General features: G+C 53.1%; 12 protein-coding genes across 12 annotated transcripts; 7 read left to right on the top strand and 5 right to left on the bottom strand.

The window, feature by feature from the left end:
• Nucleotides 1-1,143: 1,143 nt before the first annotated feature.
• Nucleotides 1,144-3,161, top strand: BJX68DRAFT_278430 (NADH:flavin oxidoreductase/NADH oxidase family protein; the record flags this gene model as incomplete). Its single annotated transcript, XM_071048533.1, has 7 exons — nucleotides 1,144-1,602; nucleotides 1,661-1,766; nucleotides 1,834-2,244; nucleotides 2,305-2,324; nucleotides 2,396-2,632; nucleotides 2,684-3,037; nucleotides 3,102-3,161. Exons 1-7 carry the CDS (start codon nucleotides 1,534-1,536, stop codon nucleotides 3,159-3,161), a joined length of 1,257 nt encoding a protein of 418 aa, XP_070895026.1. The 5' UTR covers nucleotides 1,144-1,533.
• A 2,541-nt stretch (nucleotides 3,162-5,702) lies between these two features.
• BJX68DRAFT_278432 (beta-xylosidase) lies at nucleotides 5,703-7,525 on the bottom strand (the record flags this gene model as incomplete). Its single annotated transcript, XM_071048534.1, has 4 exons — nucleotides 5,703-6,005; nucleotides 6,056-6,750; nucleotides 6,800-7,207; nucleotides 7,255-7,525. The coding sequence occupies 4 exons, from the start codon at nucleotides 7,523-7,525 to the stop codon at nucleotides 5,703-5,705; spliced, it is 1,677 nt and encodes a 558-aa protein (XP_070895027.1).
• A 353-nt stretch (nucleotides 7,526-7,878) lies between these two features.
• Nucleotides 7,879-9,482, bottom strand: BJX68DRAFT_244886 (uncharacterized protein). Its single transcript, XM_071041399.1, has 5 exons — nucleotides 9,153-9,482; nucleotides 9,077-9,102; nucleotides 8,986-9,022; nucleotides 8,407-8,932; nucleotides 7,879-8,345 (listed from the first exon to the last, which is right to left on the bottom strand). The coding sequence occupies exons 1-5, from the start codon at nucleotides 9,268-9,270 to the stop codon at nucleotides 7,940-7,942; spliced, it is 1,113 nt and encodes a 370-aa protein (XP_070895028.1). The 5' UTR covers nucleotides 9,271-9,482; the 3' UTR covers nucleotides 7,879-7,939.
• Nucleotides 9,483-10,433: 951 nt separating this feature from the next.
• BJX68DRAFT_270759 (uncharacterized protein) lies at nucleotides 10,434-12,452 on the top strand (the record flags this gene model as incomplete). The annotated part of the gene is made up of 3 exons (XM_071046758.1): nucleotides 10,434-10,855; nucleotides 10,904-11,306; nucleotides 11,361-12,452. 3 exons carry the CDS (start codon nucleotides 10,434-10,436, stop codon nucleotides 12,450-12,452), a joined length of 1,917 nt encoding a protein of 638 aa, XP_070895029.1.
• A 462-nt stretch (nucleotides 12,453-12,914) lies between these two features.
• Nucleotides 12,915-14,596, bottom strand: BJX68DRAFT_168033 (glycerate kinase family protein). Its single transcript, XM_071036996.1, has one exon. The coding sequence runs from the start codon at nucleotides 14,143-14,145 to the stop codon at nucleotides 12,979-12,981; it is 1,167 nt and encodes a 388-aa protein (XP_070895030.1). The 5' UTR covers nucleotides 14,146-14,596; the 3' UTR covers nucleotides 12,915-12,978.
• On the top strand, nucleotides 14,597-17,073 carry BJX68DRAFT_168034 (MFS transporter). The gene is made up of 6 exons (XM_071036997.1): nucleotides 14,597-15,175; nucleotides 15,234-15,623; nucleotides 15,674-15,779; nucleotides 15,832-16,150; nucleotides 16,206-16,335; nucleotides 16,390-17,073. Exons 1-6 carry the CDS (start codon nucleotides 15,047-15,049, stop codon nucleotides 16,852-16,854), a joined length of 1,539 nt encoding a protein of 512 aa, XP_070895031.1. The 5' UTR covers nucleotides 14,597-15,046; the 3' UTR covers nucleotides 16,855-17,073.
• A 219-nt stretch (nucleotides 17,074-17,292) lies between these two features.
• On the top strand, nucleotides 17,293-17,805 carry BJX68DRAFT_270762 (uncharacterized protein; the record flags this gene model as incomplete). Its single annotated transcript, XM_071046759.1, has 1 exon — nucleotides 17,293-17,805. One exon carries the CDS (start codon nucleotides 17,293-17,295, stop codon nucleotides 17,803-17,805), a length of 513 nt encoding a protein of 170 aa, XP_070895032.1.
• A 35-nt stretch (nucleotides 17,806-17,840) lies between these two features.
• On the bottom strand, nucleotides 17,841-18,389 carry BJX68DRAFT_270763 (uncharacterized protein; the record flags this gene model as incomplete). Its single annotated transcript, XM_071046760.1, has 1 exon — nucleotides 17,841-18,389. One exon carries the CDS (start codon nucleotides 18,387-18,389, stop codon nucleotides 17,841-17,843), a length of 549 nt encoding a protein of 182 aa, XP_070895033.1.
• Nucleotides 18,390-18,591: 202 nt separating this feature from the next.
• BJX68DRAFT_167996 (uncharacterized protein) lies at nucleotides 18,592-19,735 on the top strand. Its single transcript, XM_071036995.1, has one exon. The coding sequence runs from the start codon at nucleotides 18,795-18,797 to the stop codon at nucleotides 19,629-19,631; it is 837 nt and encodes a 278-aa protein (XP_070895034.1). The 5' UTR covers nucleotides 18,592-18,794; the 3' UTR covers nucleotides 19,632-19,735.
• A 492-nt stretch (nucleotides 19,736-20,227) lies between these two features.
• BJX68DRAFT_244890 (uncharacterized protein) lies at nucleotides 20,228-21,521 on the top strand (the record flags this gene model as incomplete). The annotated part of the gene is made up of 1 exon (XM_071041400.1): nucleotides 20,228-21,521. The coding sequence occupies exon 1, from the start codon at nucleotides 20,257-20,259 to the stop codon at nucleotides 21,517-21,519; it is 1,263 nt and encodes a 420-aa protein (XP_070895035.1). The 5' UTR covers nucleotides 20,228-20,256.
• BJX68DRAFT_244892 (uncharacterized protein) lies at nucleotides 21,522-22,089 on the bottom strand. The gene is made up of 2 exons (XM_071041401.1): nucleotides 21,919-22,089; nucleotides 21,522-21,858 (listed from the first exon to the last, which is right to left on the bottom strand). Exons 1-2 carry the CDS (start codon nucleotides 21,933-21,935, stop codon nucleotides 21,720-21,722), a joined length of 156 nt encoding a protein of 51 aa, XP_070895036.1. The 5' UTR covers nucleotides 21,936-22,089; the 3' UTR covers nucleotides 21,522-21,719.
• A 340-nt stretch (nucleotides 22,090-22,429) lies between these two features.
• On the top strand, nucleotides 22,430-23,577 carry BJX68DRAFT_270767 (magnesium transporter CorA family protein; the record flags this gene model as incomplete). Its single annotated transcript, XM_071046761.1, has 2 exons — nucleotides 22,430-22,935; nucleotides 22,992-23,577. The coding sequence occupies 2 exons, from the start codon at nucleotides 22,430-22,432 to the stop codon at nucleotides 23,575-23,577; spliced, it is 1,092 nt and encodes a 363-aa protein (XP_070895037.1).
• Nucleotides 23,578-23,991: the final 414 nt, after the last annotated feature.

The raw sequence follows: 23,991 nt of genomic DNA on the forward strand, positions 1-23,991 counted from the left end.
GCATTGCCTCTACGCATCGAGTTTGGCCAGGCTCATGGGCTGCAGTACTATGGCTTCCGCGGATTCATTATGGGCATAAACGCAATGCGTGGAGCGATTGCTAAGAACAAAGATTTGTGGATATCGCGTGGGGCACCAGCAGATCGCGGGGCAACTAACTATCCGGCCCGCCACAAAGAATGCCGAGGCATATATTGTTGCACAATACTCGTCAATGACAGGGTACCTTGCCAAGATAATCCCTGTGATACCCTGTGCTGTACATACAAAGAGTAAACGTTCGATTGTGCCGTTAGAATTTCACATTGTTGACCAAGGCCCGATGCCTGGGAGCTCTCAGCCTGAGGTATCAACAAGGGTCTCTTATTCCCTGTAGCTTTGTAGGCACTACCCTTGCATGCGGCAATTGGAACCTTCCTAGCCTCTTTACCCCTTGATGAGAGATCAAGGACGTTGAACTAAGCCTGATTACCTTAGATCTCCCGATTTGATTGAAAGTTCGCTTTCAAGTGTGCCTTATATACTATTTTATCAAAGCAGCACACAATACATACGTCGCAGCCGGTTATCGTACTTTGAGTATCATATCTCAACTCGCTTTCTTCACAGTATCTACTTTACACAAGGACCAAAAATAATCGACTTTTTGATTTTCATAACCGTGAGATTGGTCTTCGCCCACGGGAACTTCACTGCTGCCATCCTAATGCATCATCCTCCTATAACTCCCTTGACTATTACTCGGGTTTCCACCTCTGCCAGTGGTCTGCTAATGTCCCTTCCAAATGACGATATGCCATCCCGAGCTCACTCAAACTCACTGTTGTCGATGCCAAACCCGATGCCCTGATTCAAACGAAGCCATTTCCGACCCAGGCCGATCATCGGCCCGAGCATACTGACAAGGAAGTGGGGAGCCCCGCCTGCTGAGATAAGGCTTCGAGAATATGGTTCGCCAGCCAATAGTATTAATTCTCTAGACACCATTTCTCCACCACTCTGGACCCTACATGCCGGACGGATAGATTATTCGTCCGACACCGACCCTTTTGCTCAGTTGCAGTGGGCCCGAGAATCTGGCGGAGGCATCCCGCTCCGGGCTTAAGTATCTTGCGAGCATGGCAGAGGTCTCCAGAGTCTGTGGTACCGTCGGCAACCACCAGAGCGTAATTCATACCCATTAGATTCCAATGTGCAATTGCCAGTGCATTTACCATGAAGAACCAAGATCCCAGGATGAGACCTTGTGCTGAGTGACTTCTGAGACCCAGGGCTGACGAAGCATCCCGCCCGACGCTGTGGTGAGTTTGGTCCAACCTGGTCCACATCAAACGCAGACCGAGGCATATATGAGGCGACCTCGGAAGCTGTTTCGCATCTAGTTAGCTCCCATCTACATGCTATCCCTAGCGTGCTCTCCTGATCCATAAGCCCAACCTTAAATAATCGGACGATGGCAATGTACTTGGGATCCTTGACTCGACAGCGAGGACTCGATAGTGGGCACTGTCTAACGAAAACCACTTCTTCAAGATGGGTCACGACATCAACGAACCACTCAAGCTGAAATGCGGGCTAGTCCTGCCCAATCGCTTAGTGAAAGTAAGGCGACGCATTAAATCCACCCCTGGTTAGAAGCGAAGTGGTAATGTCTCCCTAGGCTGCAATGGCGGAAGCACTGGCCGACAAAGGGCATTTGCCAGGCGAGCGGATTTCCCGAGTCTACAGCGAATGGGCCAAAGGCGGTTGGGGAGCCCTTCTTACAGGTAGGGAGATGGCATACCGAATGAGCCTTCCCTGTCTATCGATGCTACATCTAACGACGTGACAAAGGCAACATACAGGTTGATGTCCAACACCTAGGAGGCTACGGTGATCTCGCTACACGTTCATATCAAGCGGATGAACCCCAGTTCCTGGATCCTTGGAAGCAGTATGCAAATGCCTGTCAAAGTCATGGTACGCCTACCATTGCGCAGATATGCCATCCTGGTCGCCAGTCCCCACGGGGTGCAGGTGAACGGGGCCTCTTTGCGCAAACAATTGCGCCCAGTGCGATCCCGCTGAACATGGGGACTGGGGTGGCCGCAAGTATTGTCAGGAATATTGTTTTCGGGTGGCCCCGGGCGATGTCCAAGTCCGACATTGATCATGTCGTCGCTCAATTTGTGAACTGTGCTCGTGTGTTGGCGCAGTGCGGCTTCAGTGGTATTGAGATACATGCTGCGCACGGTTATCTTCTTTGTGAGCTCTCCATCTCCCATGCGATGCGTTGCCCTTAGCTAAGCTAACCTGCGGACACAGCTCAATTTCTTTCCCCAGCGGTAAGCAGTACCCCTATACTAAGCCGGTGAAGGACTACTTTACTAATATAAAGGCAAATTGAATTTTCCAGAGCAATGACCGCCAGGACGAATATGGTGGCAGCGCCAAACGGCGAGCCCTCATTGTCATTGAAATCATCCAACAGATCCGCAAGGTTGTCCCTGCGAGCTTCTGCATCGGGATAAAGCTGAATTCCGCGGATCATAACGCATCGGACTTTGAAGATACCATGACGCAGATCCAGCTTTTCTCCGAGGCCGGTATTGACTTTCTCGAAATATCCGGCGGAAGTTATGAAGATCCGACGGTGCGTAATGGATCTTGATCCTAAGGCGTTGACAATTATTGACACAGACAGATGATGGGCCGAGGAGTGCGCGACGAATCCAGCCCGGCCAAGAGTCAATCAACAGCAGCCAGAGAAGCCTTCTTCCTAGACTTTGCAGCGCAAACAAGGAAACAGTTTCCAGACATCACCCTGCTACTCACTGGAGGATTTCGAAGCCGCGAGGGGATTGAGGCCGCCCTGAAAGCTGGCGTATGCGACCTTGTTGGCATCGGCCGGCCGGCGGTTCTTCGCCCAGACTTCCCACGACTAATGATGGACCCTACATACACCAACCAAGAAGCCAGCGTTGTGTTTTCCAAGGTCCCGGTACCATTTCTGGCAAGGCTCCTACAGATTAAAAGTCTGGGTGGCGGCGCGGAGACGGTGAGCTACCACATTACCCATTATAGGTCGTCTTGCAGAGCGAAGTACTGACATGATGCATTAGGAATACTTCCGTGGTCAGATTCACCGCTTAGCCCGTGGACTTTCTGCATACGCGCCATAGGTGTCGGTCTTTTGGAGTAGCACAATGCAGGAACGTACTGACGGTAGCCGTTGCAGATGAATGATTTTTTGCCAGTTTAAAGGCTAAAGCTCCTGGATAAAACTGAACTGTATATTGTGCTTCCAGTCGGAACAAGTATGTATCTTATAGCATATTCTCACCGACAATATGTAGTAAGAAGCAGCTTCAATCACAGCACCACTGCTGTTTCAATATAGCACAACCCCACAGGAGAACGCCGACAAAGAAAGCCAAAGGAGCATCTGGTAGGGCAGGCGAACACTAGTAAGCAGTTCGCGGGCCCGTTCCCTACTCAATGGTCGACAACAATGATGCCAACCTTGCCAAGGGCACATCAACCACTATAAAAGGTCTAACCGCGTTCTTTACAGCCATTGGTCTTCAAATAACACCATCCTCAGCTTGGAGATTCGACAAAATTCCCAAGCTCATCCAAATCTGTGCTAATTGATGGAAGAAACCTGTACAGGTATGAAACACCAAAGGGCCACACCTAGAACTTTCGAATACTGGTCTAAGAAGGGGAAGGGTCGGACATCGCTACATGTGGTGCTATATACGTCGCTTCTCTCACATGGCTTGAAAGGGAGTCAATGGAGCTGAGATCCACCACTATCTCAGCAGCGACACGGATTGACTAGATCACACAGACTCTGGGTAGTCGGCGTTTGTCGGCTGTCCTCTTGGTGGAAGGTAATGTCCTTCCGAATTCCGACAGAACTGCTGCGGCCTGCTGGCGTTTCCATCTCATGCATGATCTGGTCAATTCCCTCTGACTCCCTACGGCTCCGCCATATGCGGGTCTCGAACTGGCCCCGAAGTGAGCCCGCCGCGCTGCAGCTTTGGGAGCCGTCCCAGATGGAGCATGGGTGGTTTTCTATTGCTTGCGGTGAGGGGAGGCGCTCGTGGCGGTTGCGGTTGCGGTGACTTATGTATCTGCTAAGCGCGGGCAAACAAGTACAAATGAGACCAATTCCTCCTTCAGCATTACTAGAGTGCATGGGCAATTAGCGGGGAAATCAGAGAGGAAGGAAATACGTCATGACATACCCAGACAGCAAAACCTTCATAAAGACTATCGTCTGGTCTGGGGAATTCCGATGGGAAATGACAAGAACCAGGCGATAGAGGCTAAAGCCAACGGCCAACCCCCCGAGTCCCAAGAGGGCCATTACCTTTACCTTGAGCCTGACGGCCATCTGCAATGGCCATGTGAGCACGATCGGGAGCACCAGGATGGCAATATCGGATATGACGCTGATGACCGAATCTGCGACAATCACTGCAAACCGATTCAGACATTGATCGCTTGGCTTGCCCAGACTAGTCCAGTATGCTGACGCTGGCACACAGACAAACGCTTTGACGAAGAGGATTATGGTGTAATATAGAACATTCAGCGCGAGAATGGCGTGAATTGCTATACAACCGAGCCGGCATGGTCCATAGATTTTTCCCAAGACGAGAAGAAGCGTCACCTTCACCGCAAGCGCCAAGGGTGCGTATATAAGGGTTGATGCATAGGATACCTCAAAGGCATGTCAGTATATTGACTTGATAGAGAAGGTAATATGGAAACGAGCCTTGAAACTCTTTTCAATCTCGTCATCTGTCATATTAACTTCATGCTCGGCGCCACCAGATCTTCCATCTATTGCTCGTTTAGTAACAAGCACTAGATGAGTATTGGAAACTTGTCGCATACATATGAGAGCACATGTGCAGTATCCCATGAATAAAAGCTAACCGAGTTAGAAAAAAAAAGGGGCCCCGAATATCCTCAGACGGTTGGCTCTTACCCAGGCTACGAAACAAGTCACTATCTCGTATATAAGCATTGGCTCTATTTGCGTTATTCACTGAAGCCTTACCATCGTCAACACTAAGAGGCTTCCCCAGTCTCCGTTGAAGAAACAGACGTAGAATCACAAAGAACGTCACCAGCGTGTAGCATAGAATTTGAGTGCTGAAGTTGATTCGACGAAGTTGATTTTCACTAAGCCGTCTGAGGCCTTCTTCGTCGGGCATGGGAGGCGAAAGTCTGAGAGTTGAAAAAAGATGGATCGTGATTGAGAATGAGTTTCTCCTTTCCGGATGGTTCTTAACGAGCTGCACTGCGTGGCCGCTGCGGATGACCGAGTCTGTTTACTGGTCCCATCCAGACTTCCGGAATTGTTGTGGCTTGTGGCTTTGTGGCAAATCTCCAATCGTAGCCATCTATCTCGACCATCGAGGTGAGTGGTGATATCAGTGGCTTAGCCCATTGGCCTGCGGAGACGCGGGGTTGACGATCCACTCAGAGTACGACCAACGATAGCCGATGGAAGTGTCAACCGACAGTCAAGCTCCTGAAGAACCTTATTCCATACGGCGCTCCCTATGCCCACGGCCGACTGTGGTTGCCTCTATATCATCCACAGCCATGTCATGTATCTCTCATGTGACTTTGTTCGGATGCGGACTATAGAGAACGATCCCAAGATACAAACTGAGCAACCACAGCCCACCCGCCCATTCCAACTACCACACATCGTAATCGGGGATATCCTCCTGATAATAAACCTCCTCCACCTTCCCAAACCCAACCTCCGGGCCATCAACAGGCCACGGCTGGCCATTCCCACTCGCAAAGAGTCCGAACATTGCCCCATCAAAGACGAACCAGTTTGGCGGCGCAGTTGCCATCCATGATGATGGGAATGATGCGAGCCATGTCACTCCGGATTTTCCGAGGTTGTATCCGAGGTGATATTCGAGGGGTTGGGCGCGTATGTGGAAGGTGAGTTTGTTGATTTTTGTCGTGTTGAGCGGGTATTCGATGTGCTAGATCCCGTCAGTATATTGCCTTTGAAGAGGAAGTGAGCAGGGCGTACCTCAGATGTTCCGTTGTTGATCAGTGCAGTATATAGGCATAGTCCTTGCTGCTCCGCACAGCCAGTGAGACCAATATCCTGATGCTGCAGCTCACTCAGATACGCGCTGACTCCGACGGTCTGCCGTGGGCCCAGGCCACCCTTAATGGGAAGCGTCGTGGCTGAGAAGGTCATATTGAGGGATGTCTGCTTGCGGAGTACAGCCGCTGGCACATCCCGCTCGCTTAGCGAGAAGACGTTTGGATGGACAATCAAGCCCTTGTTTTTTCCACGAGGACTGACAGTGTACGTCTTGTCGTATGGAGTGCGCAACGTGTACCAAGACGGATCTAGTTTTGGCTTGCTGAAGGTATCGAGGAAAGGCGAAGGGATCGGCTTCGGCTCAGAGCCGTCGTTGAGAAGGATCGGCTCCCCGTTGTTGAAGATGGGCCAGTCGTCTTCCCACGCCACCGAACAGAGGAATGTTTCTCTGCCAAGAGGGGATGTCCCATTGATGTTGCGACGAGCGAGGAAGACAGCATACCAGTCACCCTCGCCGGTTTCAAACATGGTGGCATGTCCTGTCGACTGCACAGTCAGGTTCTGGAACCCGTACGCGCCGTTGTAGATGAGCGGGTTGTTCGGGTTCGCCTGCCATGGGCCTTCGACTGTCGCAGACCGCGCAATGCTTGCTCGATGCAGCTCATCGGTGCCACCTACATGGTGAGTAAGATACTCGAGGTGTTATGGCGAGTCAGGGCGTACCTTCGGCAATCAGCAAGTAGTACCAACGCCCACGCTTGAACATCTTCGGTCCCTCCGGTCGAGCATCTGACGTGTGCGGTAATGTCCCATTCCAGATCGAGCGGTATTGTCCGATACACCGACCAGTGTCCAGGTTGACCTGGCACTGCGAAATACCCCATAGTCGATCGACGTTGTTGTTCGGCGCCATGATGTTCAAGTATACATCCTTGGTCGCTGGATCTTGGAACAGCTCCGGGTCAATTCCCCAGGGGTCGCCCCAGACGGGATCCGACCAGTGTTTCAGATCCGCGGAGGATATCCAGTACGCCCTCGGCCAGACTTTGGCGACGGGGTCATAGGTCCATCGGGTGACCGCAGTGATATAGAATTTGCCATTGATGAAGGTCATGGACGGGGCCCAAGCACCTGCATAGGTCAGAAATAATACAGAAAGTGCTTTATGGAGGTCATACCTGCGCTGGTGGGAGTCCCGTAGAGCTGTAGCTGCTCCGGGCGAGTGAGGGCGTGAGAATACAGTTCCCATTCTTCCAGGTCTGTCGATCGATAGATCGGAATCCCTGGCCAGTACTCCATCGACGAGGTTGCGATAAAGTACTCATTCCCCACGCGGAGGATTGCAGGGTCCGGATTCCAACCAGGGATGATTGGGTTGTGGATTGCATGGCCAAGGCCAGCGCACAAAGCCACGGGAATCAAAGCGGCCAAGAACTGGGGGATCTTCATCGGGCCTTTGTAAGGTTCACCCTCTACATTTTCCCAGTACGTATTTGGCTTAAATATAAAACACAGGAATGTCCCCCCGGTGTATCGCCCGGTGACATTTCCCCACCAAGCCAAGGAATGGCCCCAGACCGGCCCCCTGGGGAATCGTCCGGGGATTCGCCGGACATGCTCCGCGAAACGAAAGCCCGAAGATCTGCCCCTGAAAGCCCAACCTTGCATGAAAGGTTACCAGGGTCTGACCAGGCTTTCGAGCTAGTGCTGACCTTTGTTTTCCTTCCAGATGCATTTGCCTAACAGTTGCAATTAAGCTGGCTGTGAGGCATTGGATACAAAATTACGCCCGGATACTGCTGTGAATTAGAAACTTTTTAGATTGGACTCGTATCACATACATCAAACAAGAAAAACAGGGTATCATGTGCTAGTCTGACTCTCCACCTCCGTACGCGACCGACTGGATCGGTCCTCGGGCACCATGATATGCTCCTGGCTAACATGCGCCGGGCCCTTATTATTCATATTCCCCATCATCACGTACGACGTCCGCGACCGACCGCGCCGCGTTGTATTTCTCGTGCCAGATGACGCTGTCCAGGTGTTCATCCGGCGCTGGCCCTGCGAGGTATTGTTGCTGCTGGGGAACAGGCGCGGCGCGATGCGGTTGATTAGTGCGGTGAGTGCGGTCGCTGACGCGGTAATAATCGCGACATTGACCTCGACGCTCGATATCGTGTGCCCGATGTTGTAAGTGCGGTCGGTTTTGTTTGGTTTGAAGCGGTCGTTGTAGATGACGAGCCGAGCAATGCCGATTACAGTGACGCTGTGGGAAAAGGTGCCTGTCAGCAGAGTCACCTCGATCAGTGGTCGCTTCATGGACTTACATGACGCCCATACTGAGTACACCGGCAATGGCAATCTTCTTCCGGCGGTTCATGTGCAAGTGCCAGACGACCATAGTCGGAATGCACAGTAGCCAGATATCTGTCAGGATGGTCATGCCCGCCGAGATGAGGAAGAAGTTGACTTGGTGGATGCACCTCCCTCCCTTGACCACCTTTCCATCGACCATCCCATTCTCGTCCGCTCCAGCAGCCTCTTGTGCGACCAAGTCCATCCGTGGGTAGTCGTAGACGTAGTGGAGCGGAGTGCATTGGAAGAGATCGGCTAGGAAGATGGCGATCATGAGCCCCAGATTCACGGCGAACAGGATGTGGAGATTCCAGCGGACGATCGGTCGGCGGTCTTCGAGTCGGTAGATGAAGACGATGATTGATGCCTTGACGATGGCCAGGATGGGGTTATAGAGTAGTTGGTTGGCGAGGTTGTATCGCTGGGCTAGGATTTGTCCGTCGATGGTTTGCTCGGGTATGTCCGAGCTGTGGTATCCTTGATAGGACAGTTTGGTGTCTATTTGACAGACTCTGTCAGTACTGGAGCGGAATTGTTGGTCGGGACCATACATATCCACACTGTGTATGCCTGTCCGACGGCCAGTAGCTATGCTATAAATTAGTGTCAACGCTCCTTGGGAAACATTGGGCATGGACAAACCCAGGCGATCACGATCAAAATGTCATCTAGAGAGATTAGCACAATGCGATTGTTAGGGACATGCAGGGTCACTTACCCCAGCCAAATTGTCGAATGAGAAACCGAGAATAGCACCTCAATATGATTACAACTGTGCTGAGAATGGGAAACAAGAGGATGATTGCCAGAGCCTCTGTTTGAATGTTGTCGCCCATGATCTGCGATAAATGGGGCTGCGAGGACTATCGTCCGACCGGAAAAGGGGAGGCTCGTTTGCAAAGCTGTTCACCATCGAACCGATGGCCCTGGCTGTGGTGTCAAGAAGGGCAACGTGGATCGAGCATGCGAGGGTAGGTCAAAGGCACATATATCGCATTGGGCAGAACCTTTGTGCGAGACAAACTCAGTCGGCGTCCCGGAACAACGCTCATGGGCCATGGCGAAACGTAAATTGCGACTCTGGACACTATCTCGAAGTTTAATCTCAAATTATTCTTCGGAGACTCCGGAAGAATGGCCTGCATCACTGGGCAGCCAATCGTGGTTGGGCGCTAGTCTCCAACGAACTATCCCAAAGCTCCAACTTTTGCATTCTCTGAGGGGGACAGCCTGTGCTTGATAGGTGGATGAATCCCAGATCCAAGACAAGGGCGATCACCTACTGCAAGGAGTATCGTGGACCCGCATAATGGGGTTTTGGGGGCGGAAAAATAGCTGTTTTGTCCCGATTAACCGCTCCCCTTGCAATATCGCAGACCTCCCATGGACCACGTTGGGATATTGTGCTAGGCTTCCTCGTATCTTGTACCGCTTTGATAAATTGCCCGAGGTCCTCCAGCTTTCCTGGAACAGCTTGGATTTTCCTGTGGATACATAAGTGACGTGAAGAAGGTCTTCGGTGGGCACCAACACACTAGTCTTACTGATACCGTGGCTTACAATGCCAAAAATGCTTCGTAAACTCGGACAATATCAGGTTTGATATGAAGGGGTGGTTGTGGTAGATTGGGGGGGTGGGGAGATCGGAAAAATACGCGGGCAGACGCCTCCCGAGTCTTGACATGCTTAGGGCACAGCTGTGCCACCAGTGGGGATCAAGGTTAAATAGGTTCCTCACACGCGACAGGCATTGGCCTGTGACCGAGTCCACACCGTACTGGCTCTCCAAGAAATTACGGCCGGCAATCTCGCTTCCCATCGCTGTTGGACGCGTTGCGGCGTTGCGCAGCAAAGCAACAAAGTGACTGACTCGCGACCTTCCCCTTTTCATCGCGTTGCCCAACTTAAAATGGACGATCACCTCTCCCCCCTCTCCCAAATACCACGTTGCGGCCTCCGGCATCCCTGCTCTCCTCGTGGTTCCCCATTGTGTGTCGTCATGGGTGTGTTAACGCCACGAACTGTGCTCCTCTTGCTCGCGACGAGCGTCGCAGCCACTGCCAGCTCTCCTGGTCGTCTGGCTAGTACAGTCCCCGACAGTGGGAAGGACTACTTTGATTTCGAGGCTGTTCAGCTACTCCCAGCTGATCTGAAGACGCTCAATGAGTCTGATGCCGCTTTGTTCGACTTTGACTCTGCCGAAAGTCAATCGGACAATTCTGCGCGAACGCTCCGTCGCTGTAAGGTCTTTCCAGGAGATGCCCTCTGGCCCTCGAGAAGTATCTGGAGCTTGTTGGACACGGTAACCGGAGGCGCTCTGGTAAAGGGTGTTCCGCGGGCCTCGACATGCTACAGCGGGCCGGCGTATGATGCCGCCGACTGCGAGTACCTGACGTCGCAATGGACCAACTCGTATTTCCAGTATGAACCTTTCTTCCTCTTTTGTGTATGGCTCCTAACGTGCCGTAGCTTGTCTGATCCCATTGAAATGCTGTCGCCTGTGTATCAGGGCCTCACCTGTCAGCCCACCACCGACCCCAGCGACAGCTGCACCATGGGTGGTTACCCACACTATGTCATTAATGCGACCGACGTTGCGCAGATCCAGCTGGGCATCAACTTTGCTCGCAACACGGGGGTCCGCTTAGTCGTCAAGAACACCGGTCACGACTTTTCCGGCAAGTCGGGTGGCGCTGGTTCTCTAAGTATCTGGACACACAACCTCAAGGGCCTCAAGTATATCGAGAGCTACGATGCTCCTGGCACCGTCTGGACCGGCGCTGCCTTTAAGATGGGGGCCGGTATTCAGGCCTACGAGATCTACAAGGCTGCCAACGATCATGGTCTGATGGTCGTTGGAGGAGAAGGGCAGGTACGTTTCGTTCCGATAGTTTGACTATATGCCAAGCTAATCTGATTATTGTAGACTGTTGGTGTGGCAGGCGGATATATTATCGGCGGAGGCCACTCCCCGCTCAGCTCCATCCACGGCATGGCCGCCGACCAGGTCCTCTCAATGGAAGTTGTCACTCCGGATGGAAGGTTCTTGACAGCCTCGTTTGTGGAGAACCAGGAACTCTTTTGGGCTCTACGCGGAGGAGGCGGAAGCACCTTTGGCGTCGTCACGTCTGTCACCGTCAAGGCGTACCCGACAATCCCTGCAACAACGTCGACCTTTTCCTTCACTACCGGCGGAGATATTACCTACGACAACTTCTGGAAGGGAGTCAGAGCATACCTGGATTACTTTATCGAGCACTCCGATACGGGAGTGTACTCGTACTTCTTCATCCTGCCTTCAAACGGCCAATTCACCTTCTTAATGCAGCCTTTCGTCGCGCCCAACAAGACTCTCGAGGAAACCAATGCCCTTCTCTCACCCTGGTTTACTCAGCTGAATGAGCTGGGTATCAACTTTACGCCTAAGACCACTTACTATGATAATTTCTACGACGCATGGCTCGGTTCATTCCCGCTCGAGGTCGTCGAGAAGACGCACGTTGCAACCGGCTCGCGTCTCTTTCCTCGCGCAAACTGGGAGGACGAATCACTCCTGAACCAGACCTTTGACGCCATCAAGGCGTCATCCGATGCTGGGCTCGTCCTCATTGCCTTCAACATGGCCCCGACCCTCGAGCGCGGCGGAAACCCCGACAACGCCGTCAACCCGGCCTGGAGAAAGGCCGTCATGCACGCGCTTTCCAGCGTCAACTGGGCTGAGAACGCGACCGTGGCGGAGATCAAGGCCGCGCGTGAAGAGTTCACCTACACGCACATGCAGCGCTGGAGGGACGTCAGCCCCGGGGCGGGTTCTTACCTCGGAGAGTCGGATCGCATGGAGCCTGACTTCCAGGAATCATTCTATGGATCGGCTTATCCCCGGCTCCTGGCTTTGAAGCGGAAGCTGGATCCCCGCAATGTTTTCTATGCTGCGACGGCTGTCGGCAGCGAGGACTGGGAGGTTGTGACTGAGAATGGCCTGCCCACGGAGAATGGGAGATTATGTCGCGTGTTGTAGACCTTGTGTACATCCTTATTATAATACTACGATAGATAATAACTAGCCAGTCTTCAATATGATATCTATTGAATCACCTAAACCTGTTTTAAATGCTTTCTTCCACCACTACACCGTGGGGTTGCGACTATATATTTCCCAAACATTATAACCGCAGGAGTCACTTGTGTCCACTTCTACGGTCGAGAAATACTACTAAATACCTATTAATCGCTGGATACGCCAGGATACCATGTATGACAGCTTATATCATCTGTGACCGACCTTGTAACTGTCCACGGCCCTCTGGTGCTATGTCGTTTGTGGGCAGTGTGGGATCGAAGGTGGGATGCCGCCTCAGGCATCAGGAAGGAAAGCACTGGGCGCCAAAGGACGATTACGTGATCAGGAGACGGCGGGTCACGGGATCTAAGGCTTCCCACTTTTTGCCTCGACGCGAATAGCCTCACAACACCTGGAAACGGAAACACAACAGACGCGTCATAAATTCGTCTACCTCGTAACGATCATAACTAAAAAAATGGTATCACTGTCTACTTCCGAGTCCTAATCCTCTACCGATTGCCACCATGCGCATCGCCCCTTCCGCACTTTCCGTGAGCAGTCGCTTCGTGTCGCGGATCGCCTCTTCGAGCGTCGATGGCCGCTGCAGAATGGACACGAACGCGTCGATACCGACCTCATAATTGACATTTGCATTCTTTCCGACAGTTCCAGCAAGGACAATGACCGGGATCCCACGCGCTTTGGCACGCAGAGCCACCTCCGCTGGGATCTTCCCGTGGGGTGTCTGCTCGTCTACTCCTCCCTCCGCCGTGATGACCAGGTCGCATCCGTCAAAGATGTCCTCGAGGTGAAAGTATTCCATCAGTGCGTCGTATCTCGGACGCAGCTTTGCTCCGACGAGCAGCAGGCCTGCCCCTAGTCCTCCGGACGCACCACTCCCCGGCGCGTCGTCAATCTTGATTCCGAGTGTGCGGTGGATCACCACCGCGTATGTTTCGAGAGCCGCTGCGAGGAGTTCAGTCTGTTCTCCCGTGGCGCCCTTCTGCGGTCCGTACACGCGTGCCACACCGGTTGGACCGCAGAGGACGTTTTTCCAGTTACAGACGGCCTCGATCGCAACAGTTTTGAGTCTGGGATGCATCTTCGAAAAATCAATCCCAGCAAGCGAAACGAGGGTCTGGCCTCCTCCACCGAGAGGCAGGTCCTCGCCGTCACGCCCAACGAGTCGAGCGCCCAAGGCTTGCAGCATGCCAACACCGCCATCGCTGGTTCCAGAGTCGCCGCATCCGATGATGATCTTCTCCATTCCCTCGTCAAGGGCGGCAGCGATGAGCTGCCCGACTCCAAAAGTGGTAGTCAAGCAAGGATTGCGAGATGCGGGAGGGACCAAGCTGAGGCCTGCCGCGGCAGCCATCTCCACGACGGCTGTTTTGACGTGGGTGCCCCCAAGGATCCCATAGAACGAGTGAATGGGTCTCCCTATAGGGCCGACCACCTCCATATGGCGAATCCTCCCCGCAGTGGCAGCGACCAGAGCGTGGGCGAACCCCTCACCTCCGTCCGCCAGCGGTACCTTGCGGATGGTGGCCGTGGGTATGGCACGAAGAATGCCGGCCTCGATGCAGTCGGCTGCGGTGTCAGGGCTGACGCTACCCTTGAAGCCGGAGGGGCACACGAGAACCTTCATGATGATGAGAGGAGGTCTGAAGAACGAATGGAATGTGTTTGAGAGTGCTAACGAGCGAAAGTACTAAACGAATGCTTTGCTTTGGAATTGAGATATGATGGGAGAATGATTAACCACAGCCTTGACCAGAAGGCCATTCTTATAGACATGCCAGGACCCATGATGCCAGCCTTTCGACTCCTTCCAATTCTGCTTCGCTTAGTCTCCCAGTCACTCGGTTTGCCCTCTTTCGCCTTGTCTCGGGAGGTCTGTAGCATGCTTCGCCCCAATCGTGTGCCAGATCAACTGCTACAAACGCCGGGAGACTCTGCGATGACCAGTACAGTGAAAGAGCCGTGTGTGGTTTCTAAAAATTGATATATGGCTGCCTATAGTCTCGAATGCTTGGCCTGCATGGGACGAGAGCCAGGGTCCTGCCCGGGCTCTGTGACGTCGGCCGACAGCTTGCAGCTCATCTCCCCACTCTAATCACCCCGTTGACCAGTGACGCCATCGAAGGACATATTTAGGGTTGACTTCTTTCTCCACGAGCTCAGTTTCCGCTTGTGGCTTAGCCAGCAGCCGAGATATCAGTGTCTTTGACGAAGCGTTTCGATACATTGCTGCCTTGTAACTTGGCAAGCCACTTGTCACGGTCCCTGATTCTCGTGGCTCGATTGTAGACCTGCGCCGCAGCCAAGTAGCTGGACGTACCAAAATATCGACTGCGGCCGAGACGGCTCGGTTGTGGTGCAGATGTTGAGCGAGGTGCGCTGTCGCGAGGCTCGACGGAGGAGATTATAAGTCGAGACATGCCGTCGTGATGCTTTAGTTCCTCATCAACAATTCATTCAATCATTCAAAGTATACGTTCGCTACGTTTGATTCGCAAATACATTCGCTTCACTTCAGATTCATCGCAATGACATACTCGTTCTTGGCCCCAAGTCGGGAAGACGTCCAGTCGCTACCGGACAGCGAGCAGCAGTCCATCGTCAACAGCGAGGGCAGCTTCCTCATCCCATTTACGACCGACAATGAGCCAAAACTTGTACGTATCTTCCTTTCCTTGCTACTTCATATAATCCGAATTGACAAAAGAGCGTTAGATCACCTGGACTGGCCCCAAAGACCCCGCAAACCCTCTGAACTGGAGCCACGCCCGGAAATGGTCCGCGACTCTTCTCGTCTCCTGCTTCACCTTCATTTCCCCCGTCTCGTCTACAATGGTTGCGCCCGCACTGCCTGAAATCGCCGACGAATTCAACATCAAGTCGCAGATCGAGCAGTACCTGGTCATGTCCATCTTCCTCCTGGCCTACGCGCTCGGTCCGTTTATTCTTGCGCCGTTGTCTGAGATGTACGGGAGGGTTGTTGTTTTGCAGTCGGCCAATATGGTGTATTTATTGTTTAACACCGTGTGCGGATTTGCGACTACGAAGGAACAGATGCTCGCGTTTCGATTTCTGAGTGGGCTGGGAGGGGCTGCGCCACAAGCGGTAGGTGAAGATGAAAAAGGAAGTGTGTGCGGAGGCTGATCGCGATTTAGATCGGTGGCGGCGTTCTCAGCGACTGCTGGAGAAAGCATGAACGAGGGAGAGCTAGCGCAGTGTACGGCGTCATGCCCTTTCTCGGTCCGGCCATTGGGCCCATTGGTAAGATCGTCTGCCTTCACCTTCACACAACCTCGAGTCTGACAACATCCAGCCGGCGGTTATCTTACCCAGTACATGTCTTGGAGATGGATCTTCTGGATCGTGTCTATGGCCGATGCCCTGGTTCAGGTCCTTGCCTTCCTATTTCTGCGCGAGACCTACGCTCCAAAGATCCTCGCGACAAAGAAGAAAATGCTGCAGCGCGAGACCGGAAATCCCTTGCTTTACACGGAGTACGACCAACCGGATCGCACACTTCCCCAGCTTCTCTGCAAGAACCTAGTCCGGCCGTTCCGAATGCTCTTCACCCAGCCAGCCATCCAAGCCATCGCTTTGTACCGCGGTTACCAGTACGGGCTGATGTATCTTGTGTAAGCATCTCTTCCAAAACCCACCGCTTGTTGAATGCTCAGCTAACTTGTACAGTTTGGCTTCCTTCCCAAACGTCTGGGAGGGAGTCTATGAGATGAACAAAGGCGTAGCCAGTTTGAACTACCTCTCACTGGGCGTCGGGTTCATCATCGGGCTGCAGTTCTGCGGGCGGCTCATTGACATCGTAAGGCTTCTACTCGGTCCTCGCCCCATCCTGTGTAGTAACTGACCAATTTAGGTATATGTGCGCCTCTCCAAGTACTACGGCGACGACGGGCGGCCAGAGTATCGAATTCCCCTCATGATCCCGGGCGGCCTGATTGTGCCCATCGGCCTGTTTATCTATGGCTGGACGGCAGAGTACAAAGTGCACTGGATCGCACCCAACATTGGCGCCGCCCTCTTCGCGATCGGGCTGATCATTTGCTTCCAATGCTGCCAGGCGTATGTGATTGATTCCTACACACGATATGCTGCGTCTGCGACGGGGGTGACGGCGTTTGTGCGCACGATGGCGGGATTCAGCTTCCCGCTGTTTGCCGACAGTCTGTATCGCTCTCTGGGGCTCGGCTGGGGCAATAGTCTTTTGGGATTCATTAGCTTGGGCATGGGGACCGTGGCTCTAGTGATGCTGTGGTTCTGGGGAGAGTGGATGCGGGCCAAGAGTCCGTACTGTGCTGGTGATGAGACCAGCCATGTTTGAGGACTTTTGGAATCGGGCAGAGGACTGGACCTTTGATCCTTGGATGAGTGATCGTCCCCAGATTGGGTGGAGGAAAGCGAGGTAACGATAACGGCTGATTGGTAGATTTCAGAGTTTTGTATCATAGACTTTTTAGCGATTATGTGATTGTTCTTTCTCCCGCAGACAATTCTAAATCTAGATTCTTAGCCAGGGCAGTGCAAACCTTGTGCACGGCTGGGCTTTACTTGGACGTCGAGCAAACCGAGCTTTGCCCAGAAAGCCGAGAGGCGCCGAGCTCCAGTTATCGGCACGCGAGCCCGAGGCCATGACTTGTGATTTCTTGGGTCTCCTATCGCCGTCGCCGTCGCCAGAGTCCACTGAGTCATTCGTTTCCTTGTTCTGCGGGCTCCAGAGACGGATCACACCAGCCTCGCACCCGCCGAGGCAGGCAGCAAGATGAAGGTCGCCTTCGATGGGATGATCAAGCGGGAAGCGAAATGGACTTGGTCGAAACCAAGAGATGAATACGGGCACAGCCTTCGATCTTCGGCTTGGAGCGTCGAGGACCCTTGCTGGACCCTGTCTGAAGCACGGCTTGGACGTCCGCCTCCGAGGAGCAATGGCACTCAGCCAGGTGCAGGACTGTCCTCGTTTTCGCTGCCGGTCATTCCCCCAGGTTTCACGATTGACTTCCAATGCAAACGCAAAGCGACTACTTCAATTTGTCCTTCCAGTGTTGTGCTTGCTCAGAAGGCTCAACGGCGCTGCCTCGTCGCTGATGATGCCCACCCGGCCGACATATTCCACATACTCGATGAGATCCTCATCCTCGACAACTTGGAAGCCAGACGGTCCGTACGATTCATGAGCCTCATAACATTCCCAAAGATGACGCGTGTCAATGTCAATCTCAAGCGACCACATGTCCTTTCCTCTATCTCCGCTGCTCGTCCTCCTCCACCACAATGAGAACTCTCCGCCGGGAAGGTCATAGAGAATAAACTCTACCGCATCCCAGATAAGTCCCATGCGCGCTCCAGGGCTGTTGTTGAGATGGCAGTACCCGCAACACAGTCTTCCTTCAAGGGTCTTTGGTTGCATCCACAGCCGTCCAACCGGACATCCATTCTCCCCAGTCGTGGCGAGACGAACATGCGGCGCCAAAAGGCTTCGGGACGCAAGAATACCTTCCTCCTCTGTTCTGAGATATACCAGGTCTGCTTTCGTATCTTCTGATCGCCGGTGATCCCGTGTCTGTCCTCATCTGTTTCCGGAATATAATCGTCGTTCATTGTGTCCAGTGCGGTGAACGCTGGAAAGAACTCGGCGACGAGAGGATTGATCTCGATTGGAAGGATTTTTTGAAGCTGGGGACATATCTGACTGGGGTGGGAATCTAATATTCTCTGCAGGAGGAGCGAGTTTGTGACGAGGCTCGCCCGTTGCCGGTTGACTCGTTGCGCAAGCAGCAGATCACGCTGCGGGAGCTCGGCCAGGATGGGCTCGAGGATTTTCGGGAACGAGAAGACTTTGCTTGCGCTCGAGGCCAACATTTTCGAGTCCTAAACATGAAATGTTCCCGCTGTGTGGGCAGCGAAGTTGTACGTTTTGTCGCGGATCAGGAGTGTGAGATCTCAGCCACCGTGAGTCACCAACCCGATCCACCATCTTGACTCGTGAAGAACCCAGCGTCACCGTCAGTGCCATGGTCCGGTCAAGTGTATCGTCAACGATGCTCAACCATTGCGATGGAAGGTCCTTCATGCTTACCGGCATGTCGGGTGGAACCTAGCGGATTCAGCCCGCAGCGTCCGCAAATGCGTCTGACAAGCCGGTGACTTGTGTCTGAACATCCGGGCATCCGCTATTGGGCGAGCGATGCGGGGTATAAAGACCCCTCCAACTCGTCTCTCATGCCTGCCTCATACAAGCAAATCTCCAGATGAACAACAAGAAGCATGGCTCCGAGAAACGTTGTGGTCATCATCGGAACTGGAGGCATGGGCCTCGCCGTCGCCCGTCGACTCGGCAGCGGCGCACATCTCGTCCTCGCCGACTTTTCGCAGGCACAGCTCGACAAGGCCGCCGAGACCCTCCGCGGAGAGGGTCATGCCGTCCATGCTATACAGACAGATGTCTCGAGTCTCGAATCGGTCCAGAACCTCGCGACAGAAGCGTCGCAGCTCGGGACGATCCGCGCGATCGCTCACACTGCCGGGCTATCGCCTGTCCAGGCTCCTCCGGATAAGATCTACCAGGTCGACTTGCTGGGCACTGTCCATGTGATTGAGACATTCCTGACCGTCGCATCAGCGGACACGTCACTGGTGGTAACCGCAAGTCTCGCCGGGCACCAAGCGCAGGGCACACTCTCTACAGAGCTCGAGAAACATCTCGCAACAGCTCCTGCCGACAAGGTCCTCAGTCACCCAGAGCTGACTTCACCGCCGGATCTGCAAGAAAGGGCCCCAGGCCTCCGCGCATACGGTATCTCCAAGCGCGCCAACATAATCCGCGTCCAGGCCTCAGCGGCAGCGTGGGGAAAGAAGGGAGCGCGAATCAACTCGGTCAGTCCGGGAATCATATCGACAGCCATGGGACATCAGGAGTTCAACGGGCCACTGAAGGAGCAGTTGCGGGAACTTGTGGACAAGAGTCCGGCGGCACGTGTAGGTACACCGAGCGATGTTGCAAACGTTGTTGCTTTTTTGTGCAGTCCCGAGGCGAATTTCATTGTGGGCGAGGATGTCTTGTTGGATGGAGGCTGGGCGAGTTCGAGGAAGTGGATTGAGTGAGGATAATTTGTTTATGTCAGGGCTTGCATACATGTTCTCAGTCACTCTGACGATTCACGGGCCTCCGAATGATCATTCATGTGCATTTCTAGTCGAGTCTCCTCAGTTGTAGGTGAGCATCGGTCGCTCTGAGCGGCCGCGATCCGCTTCTCGTCAGCATCACTCATATTGCTGACGAAACATTTCTTTCCAGAGGTAACGCCGACGTTTACCTCTGAGAAGCCCGTCCATACCTGGACAGACGATGAAAATAGGTTTGAGAGAGAAGTCGAGTCGAAACGGGGCAGCAGTGGACCCCCATGATCTGGGAAGGAGCCATGCCACGCCGCGATCTGCCCTCATGCCCCCCTTGTTGAGCCGATTTCCACTTTTCTCCGCTACAAAGCATTTGCCATCTTGTTCTAGTCCGTAGTCTCGGTCTCGAGGTGCTGTGTGGTGTGTATTTCGAGAATGCTGATGCCTAGGCCCACTCCAACGCATGGTTCTGTCAATCATTGCAGCACTATTAGTCGACAAGTGGGGATAACCCGGAAATCGGCTCAGCCCTACGGAGAGGCCAGCGTCTTCATCACAAAGAGGTCATCTTCTCGTCCTGTCCGTTGGTGTTGCCTTTTCCTCAAGGAAGATGGAGGGTCCAACCGATTCGGCTGCCAGCGACTCTCGAACGGTGGCTCTCTCAAAGAACAAACGAGGTTGCTATCGCTGTGTTTCGCATGCCTCCATCAAGAACAACCTGTTGGCCGGTGTCGGCTATCTCGAACTCGCCAATGCCGGCGATTTCGCTGCGAACGTTTGGAATGAAATCCCCGTCCCTCGCCACGCCATGATCCTAATGGCAATTGGCGGTCCGATCGCCCTCTCAGTTTCGCTCGTCGCTGCTCGAGATTATTACCTCAGCTGGCAGAACGTAAAGCTCCTGCGGTGTGAGCGAAAAGCGCTGCAATCCGTTGGTACTTGCACGGACACGACGACAATAGCGTCTCTGGGGGTCAACTCCCGCGAGCTGGGAACAGAACTCATCGATCGCATGTTTATGGATTTGCTTCTCGGCATCGGTGCCCTCCTTGTCGGAGCAGGAACAATCATGGCCATCTGGGGCGCCGACCACCGCGTCTTCGAGGCGAGCAACCTCATGTCCGGCTTTATCGGGAACGGCTTCGCGGCTTGCTTTGGAGTAGTTAATGCAGTTTGGTCCGGATACCTGGTGTATCGCTTCCAGATACGTTATTCTGTTTGTCTAGCTAGTCCATCGATCGCACTGATCCGGACCATGGTGCTACAGCGGTATAGACGTTTGCAATGGCACTCCGGTATCAACGGGGTCAACGGCCTGGTCGCGGGTATGGCATCCATGGTCACAGCGCGGATGTGGTGGGGATACGTTGTCCTCATTCCCTGTGTCATTGTGATGATCGCAGGCAATCTATTCTGGAGGAGGAAGCTGGGGTATGACCGCCTGATAGAGCTGGAGGCCCCTGGCACCGTGAAGGACGAAAAAATGAACGAAGACGACGCTTGCTGTGAGATTCTCGCCACAATGGCGTCGAATAGGGCAGCACAACATACCCTGCTAAGAATCGTCGAAACAGGGTCTTTGGAGACTATGATCGCCTTCATTCACCTAAATCGGATATTTGAATCATTTTGCGAGTGGATGTCTCGCGAGTGGCCCGACCACCGCGCATTCGCAACTTCAGCGGATACCCTACACATATCTCACTACGATATGCTGGGCGGGACTACAGAGGAGCAGTCTCGAATGGTGACCGAATGTCGACGGTTCCTAGCCAAGGCCGGGGTCACCCTTCTCGACCATCGCCACCGATATTTGCTTGAGCTGGCCGGAGAAGTAGTCTGGAGAGGGAGAGAGCAAAGTGGGATACCGTAAGTGATTCGCTTAATCAAGTTCGATGCTTTGTATCTAAAATAATATACGTCACCGGCGCTGGACGCTGCGATTCGACACAAGAAGTATTTGTCCCCGTTCTTCATCCGGCTAAAACGCAACCCTCGCCACGTTTATGCTCCTACTGCATCAAATTAGATCTACTCAAACGGTTCCGCATGGTTAGCAGCCATCTTAAGCCTTCAAACGACCATTGACCCACCAGTCCACGCCGATAGGGCGTACCGAAATAGAGAGATGATCCCGCCAGTCAGGATAAACAAGCCCAGCGGGCGGAGCAAGAACAGCCAGATGATTCTCCAGATTGTGGTAGTGACCCGCCTGATAATTGTGAGTAATTAATATTGAGTCTTGACCAATGATCGGGGTTGTCTGACTTACACGATCATGCGGCGCATTGTGGCTTGCTCTTTGGTATCTGAGTAACTAGCACTCGGGACGCCGACATGCGAGTGCGATTTATGATCTTGATCATCCGAAAAGACCGGTAGAACAGGACAGAGTGGAAGAATACTATCGCATGTGTGGCAACCAGTTGTTGTTATCCTGCTGCCTAGGATAACGCGATGCCGACAAATCCTGTGGGTCTCCCCAGTCTAGCGCATGGTTTTTGATGACGGAGGAGCTCAGAGGATAGAGCTAATGTCTCCACTTGTTCAGCCCTACGAGTTGGCCCTGAGAGCCGATGAGGGGAAAGTCCCGGCCTCAGGGCACGGATTCTTTCGCTGTTGCCTTCTTCATTCTCTTCCCTCCTTCCCATCAATCATTAGGTTGTGAATAGCAACTCGCTTCACGCTTACGTGGCGGGAATGACGGACAATTTTCTTAACCCGATGGTATTGACACCCTCAAAGCGCCACATGTTGCAGTCGATACCTACCCTGGAGCAAAGATGCGACCCGATACAACTCCCCGTTTCACACTTCAATCTTTGCATTCGAGAAAGTTGCAAAAGGCATCGTCCTGGGAAGAGATGGGGTCGATCGAATTCAATGGGGAGGAGCAAGCTAGGGGAGAGACGTGGTGGTTAGACGTTTGCGATGCTACAGAGCAAGATGTCAATGCTGTTGCTCGGTCGCTATCGATGCACCCTCTAACGGTTGAAGATGTTGTCATTCAGGAGCCGCGGCAGAAGATCGAGACGTTTCCCAGTTACTACTTGATATCGGTGCGAACTCTGTCGACGATTGCAGACAAGTACACAAAGGAGACAGCCGAATATACTGCTCAATCAACAACCCCAACACATCCGTCGATGCTCTATATCCTTGTGTTCAGGCACGGTACGGTGACATTCTCCACAAGCGGCTGCGAGCATGTGTCTAGAGTTAGGAGCCGCATATCAAGACTGCACGACCCATCTGTTCTGTCCAGTGATTGGATCTGCTACGCACTCCTGTACGTCTCCTGCCCTAAATGTCGCACCAGACAGTCTAACATATAGTCTTGTCCAGGGACGACGTGATAGACAGCTTCCAGCCTCATATGCAATCCGCATCGCGCGAGTCCGAATCCATCCAGGATGAAATTTTCATCGCGCGAGACGACGATATGACGCCCCTAATGCTGCGCATCTACACCATCCGGAAGAGAATCAATCACCTCACGCATTCCCTGTCCGGCAAGTCTGATGTCCTCAACGGGTTCGTCAAGCGCTGCCAGACAAAGGCGTGGCACCCTGCGCTCCCTGAAGGGGATCTCATCGTCTACCTCAGTGACGTGCAGGACCACCTTATAACGATCCTTGGTGAGCTCGCACACCTGGACGAGATTACCAGTCGTCTGCAATCCAATTTCCTGGCCCAGACGAGCGTCAATAACATGCGTCTAAGTGTGAGACTCAACTCGGGGCTGAGTAAAGTGACGATTCTAGCGACGATCTTTGTGCCGCTGCACATGGTGACTGGACTATTCGGGATGAATGTTACGGTGCCCGGACAGGAGGTCGAGTCACTGGCCTGGTTCTTTGGAATAGTCGGTGTGTTTGTTGCGATCATATTAGCTGCGTGTTTTGTTTTTGTGCGCATGAAACTCTTGTAGAAAGCATTTAATGACAATGATTAGGCACAGTTGACAGATTCTTTCATGCCTGAAGCGAGTCTCTGACTCTCGCCCCGGATTATTTCGCTCTCAAGCTCGCCCGTCGGGGTAATCGACTGCTTCCCCGCTTTGTCGCAATGATTGAAGGCAGTTTTTCGTTCGGTTGTGGGCCGCCAAGCGAATAGCCGCTCCTACAGCAACAGGGATGCTGTCCAAGTTGTTGGGGATCCTCATATCTCGCGGAGCCATGGGTCCAATGGATTGTGCGATGTGTATTTGCCGATCCTTGTTCAAATTAAGGATTTACCATGTTGAAAGCTGGAGCGGATGTGATGCGAGAAGTGATAAATTATTGTTTTAACCCAAAGCCGTCTGGCGCTAGAGCTTAAACAGAATAGCCGACTCTCTATTCTG

Source organism: Aspergillus pseudodeflectus (assembly GCF_044049435.1).
Source record: "Aspergillus pseudodeflectus strain CBS 756.74 chromosome Unknown BJX68scaffold_52, whole genome shotgun sequence".
Lineage (NCBI taxonomy): Eukaryota > Fungi > Ascomycota > Eurotiomycetes > Eurotiales > Aspergillaceae > Aspergillus > Aspergillus pseudodeflectus.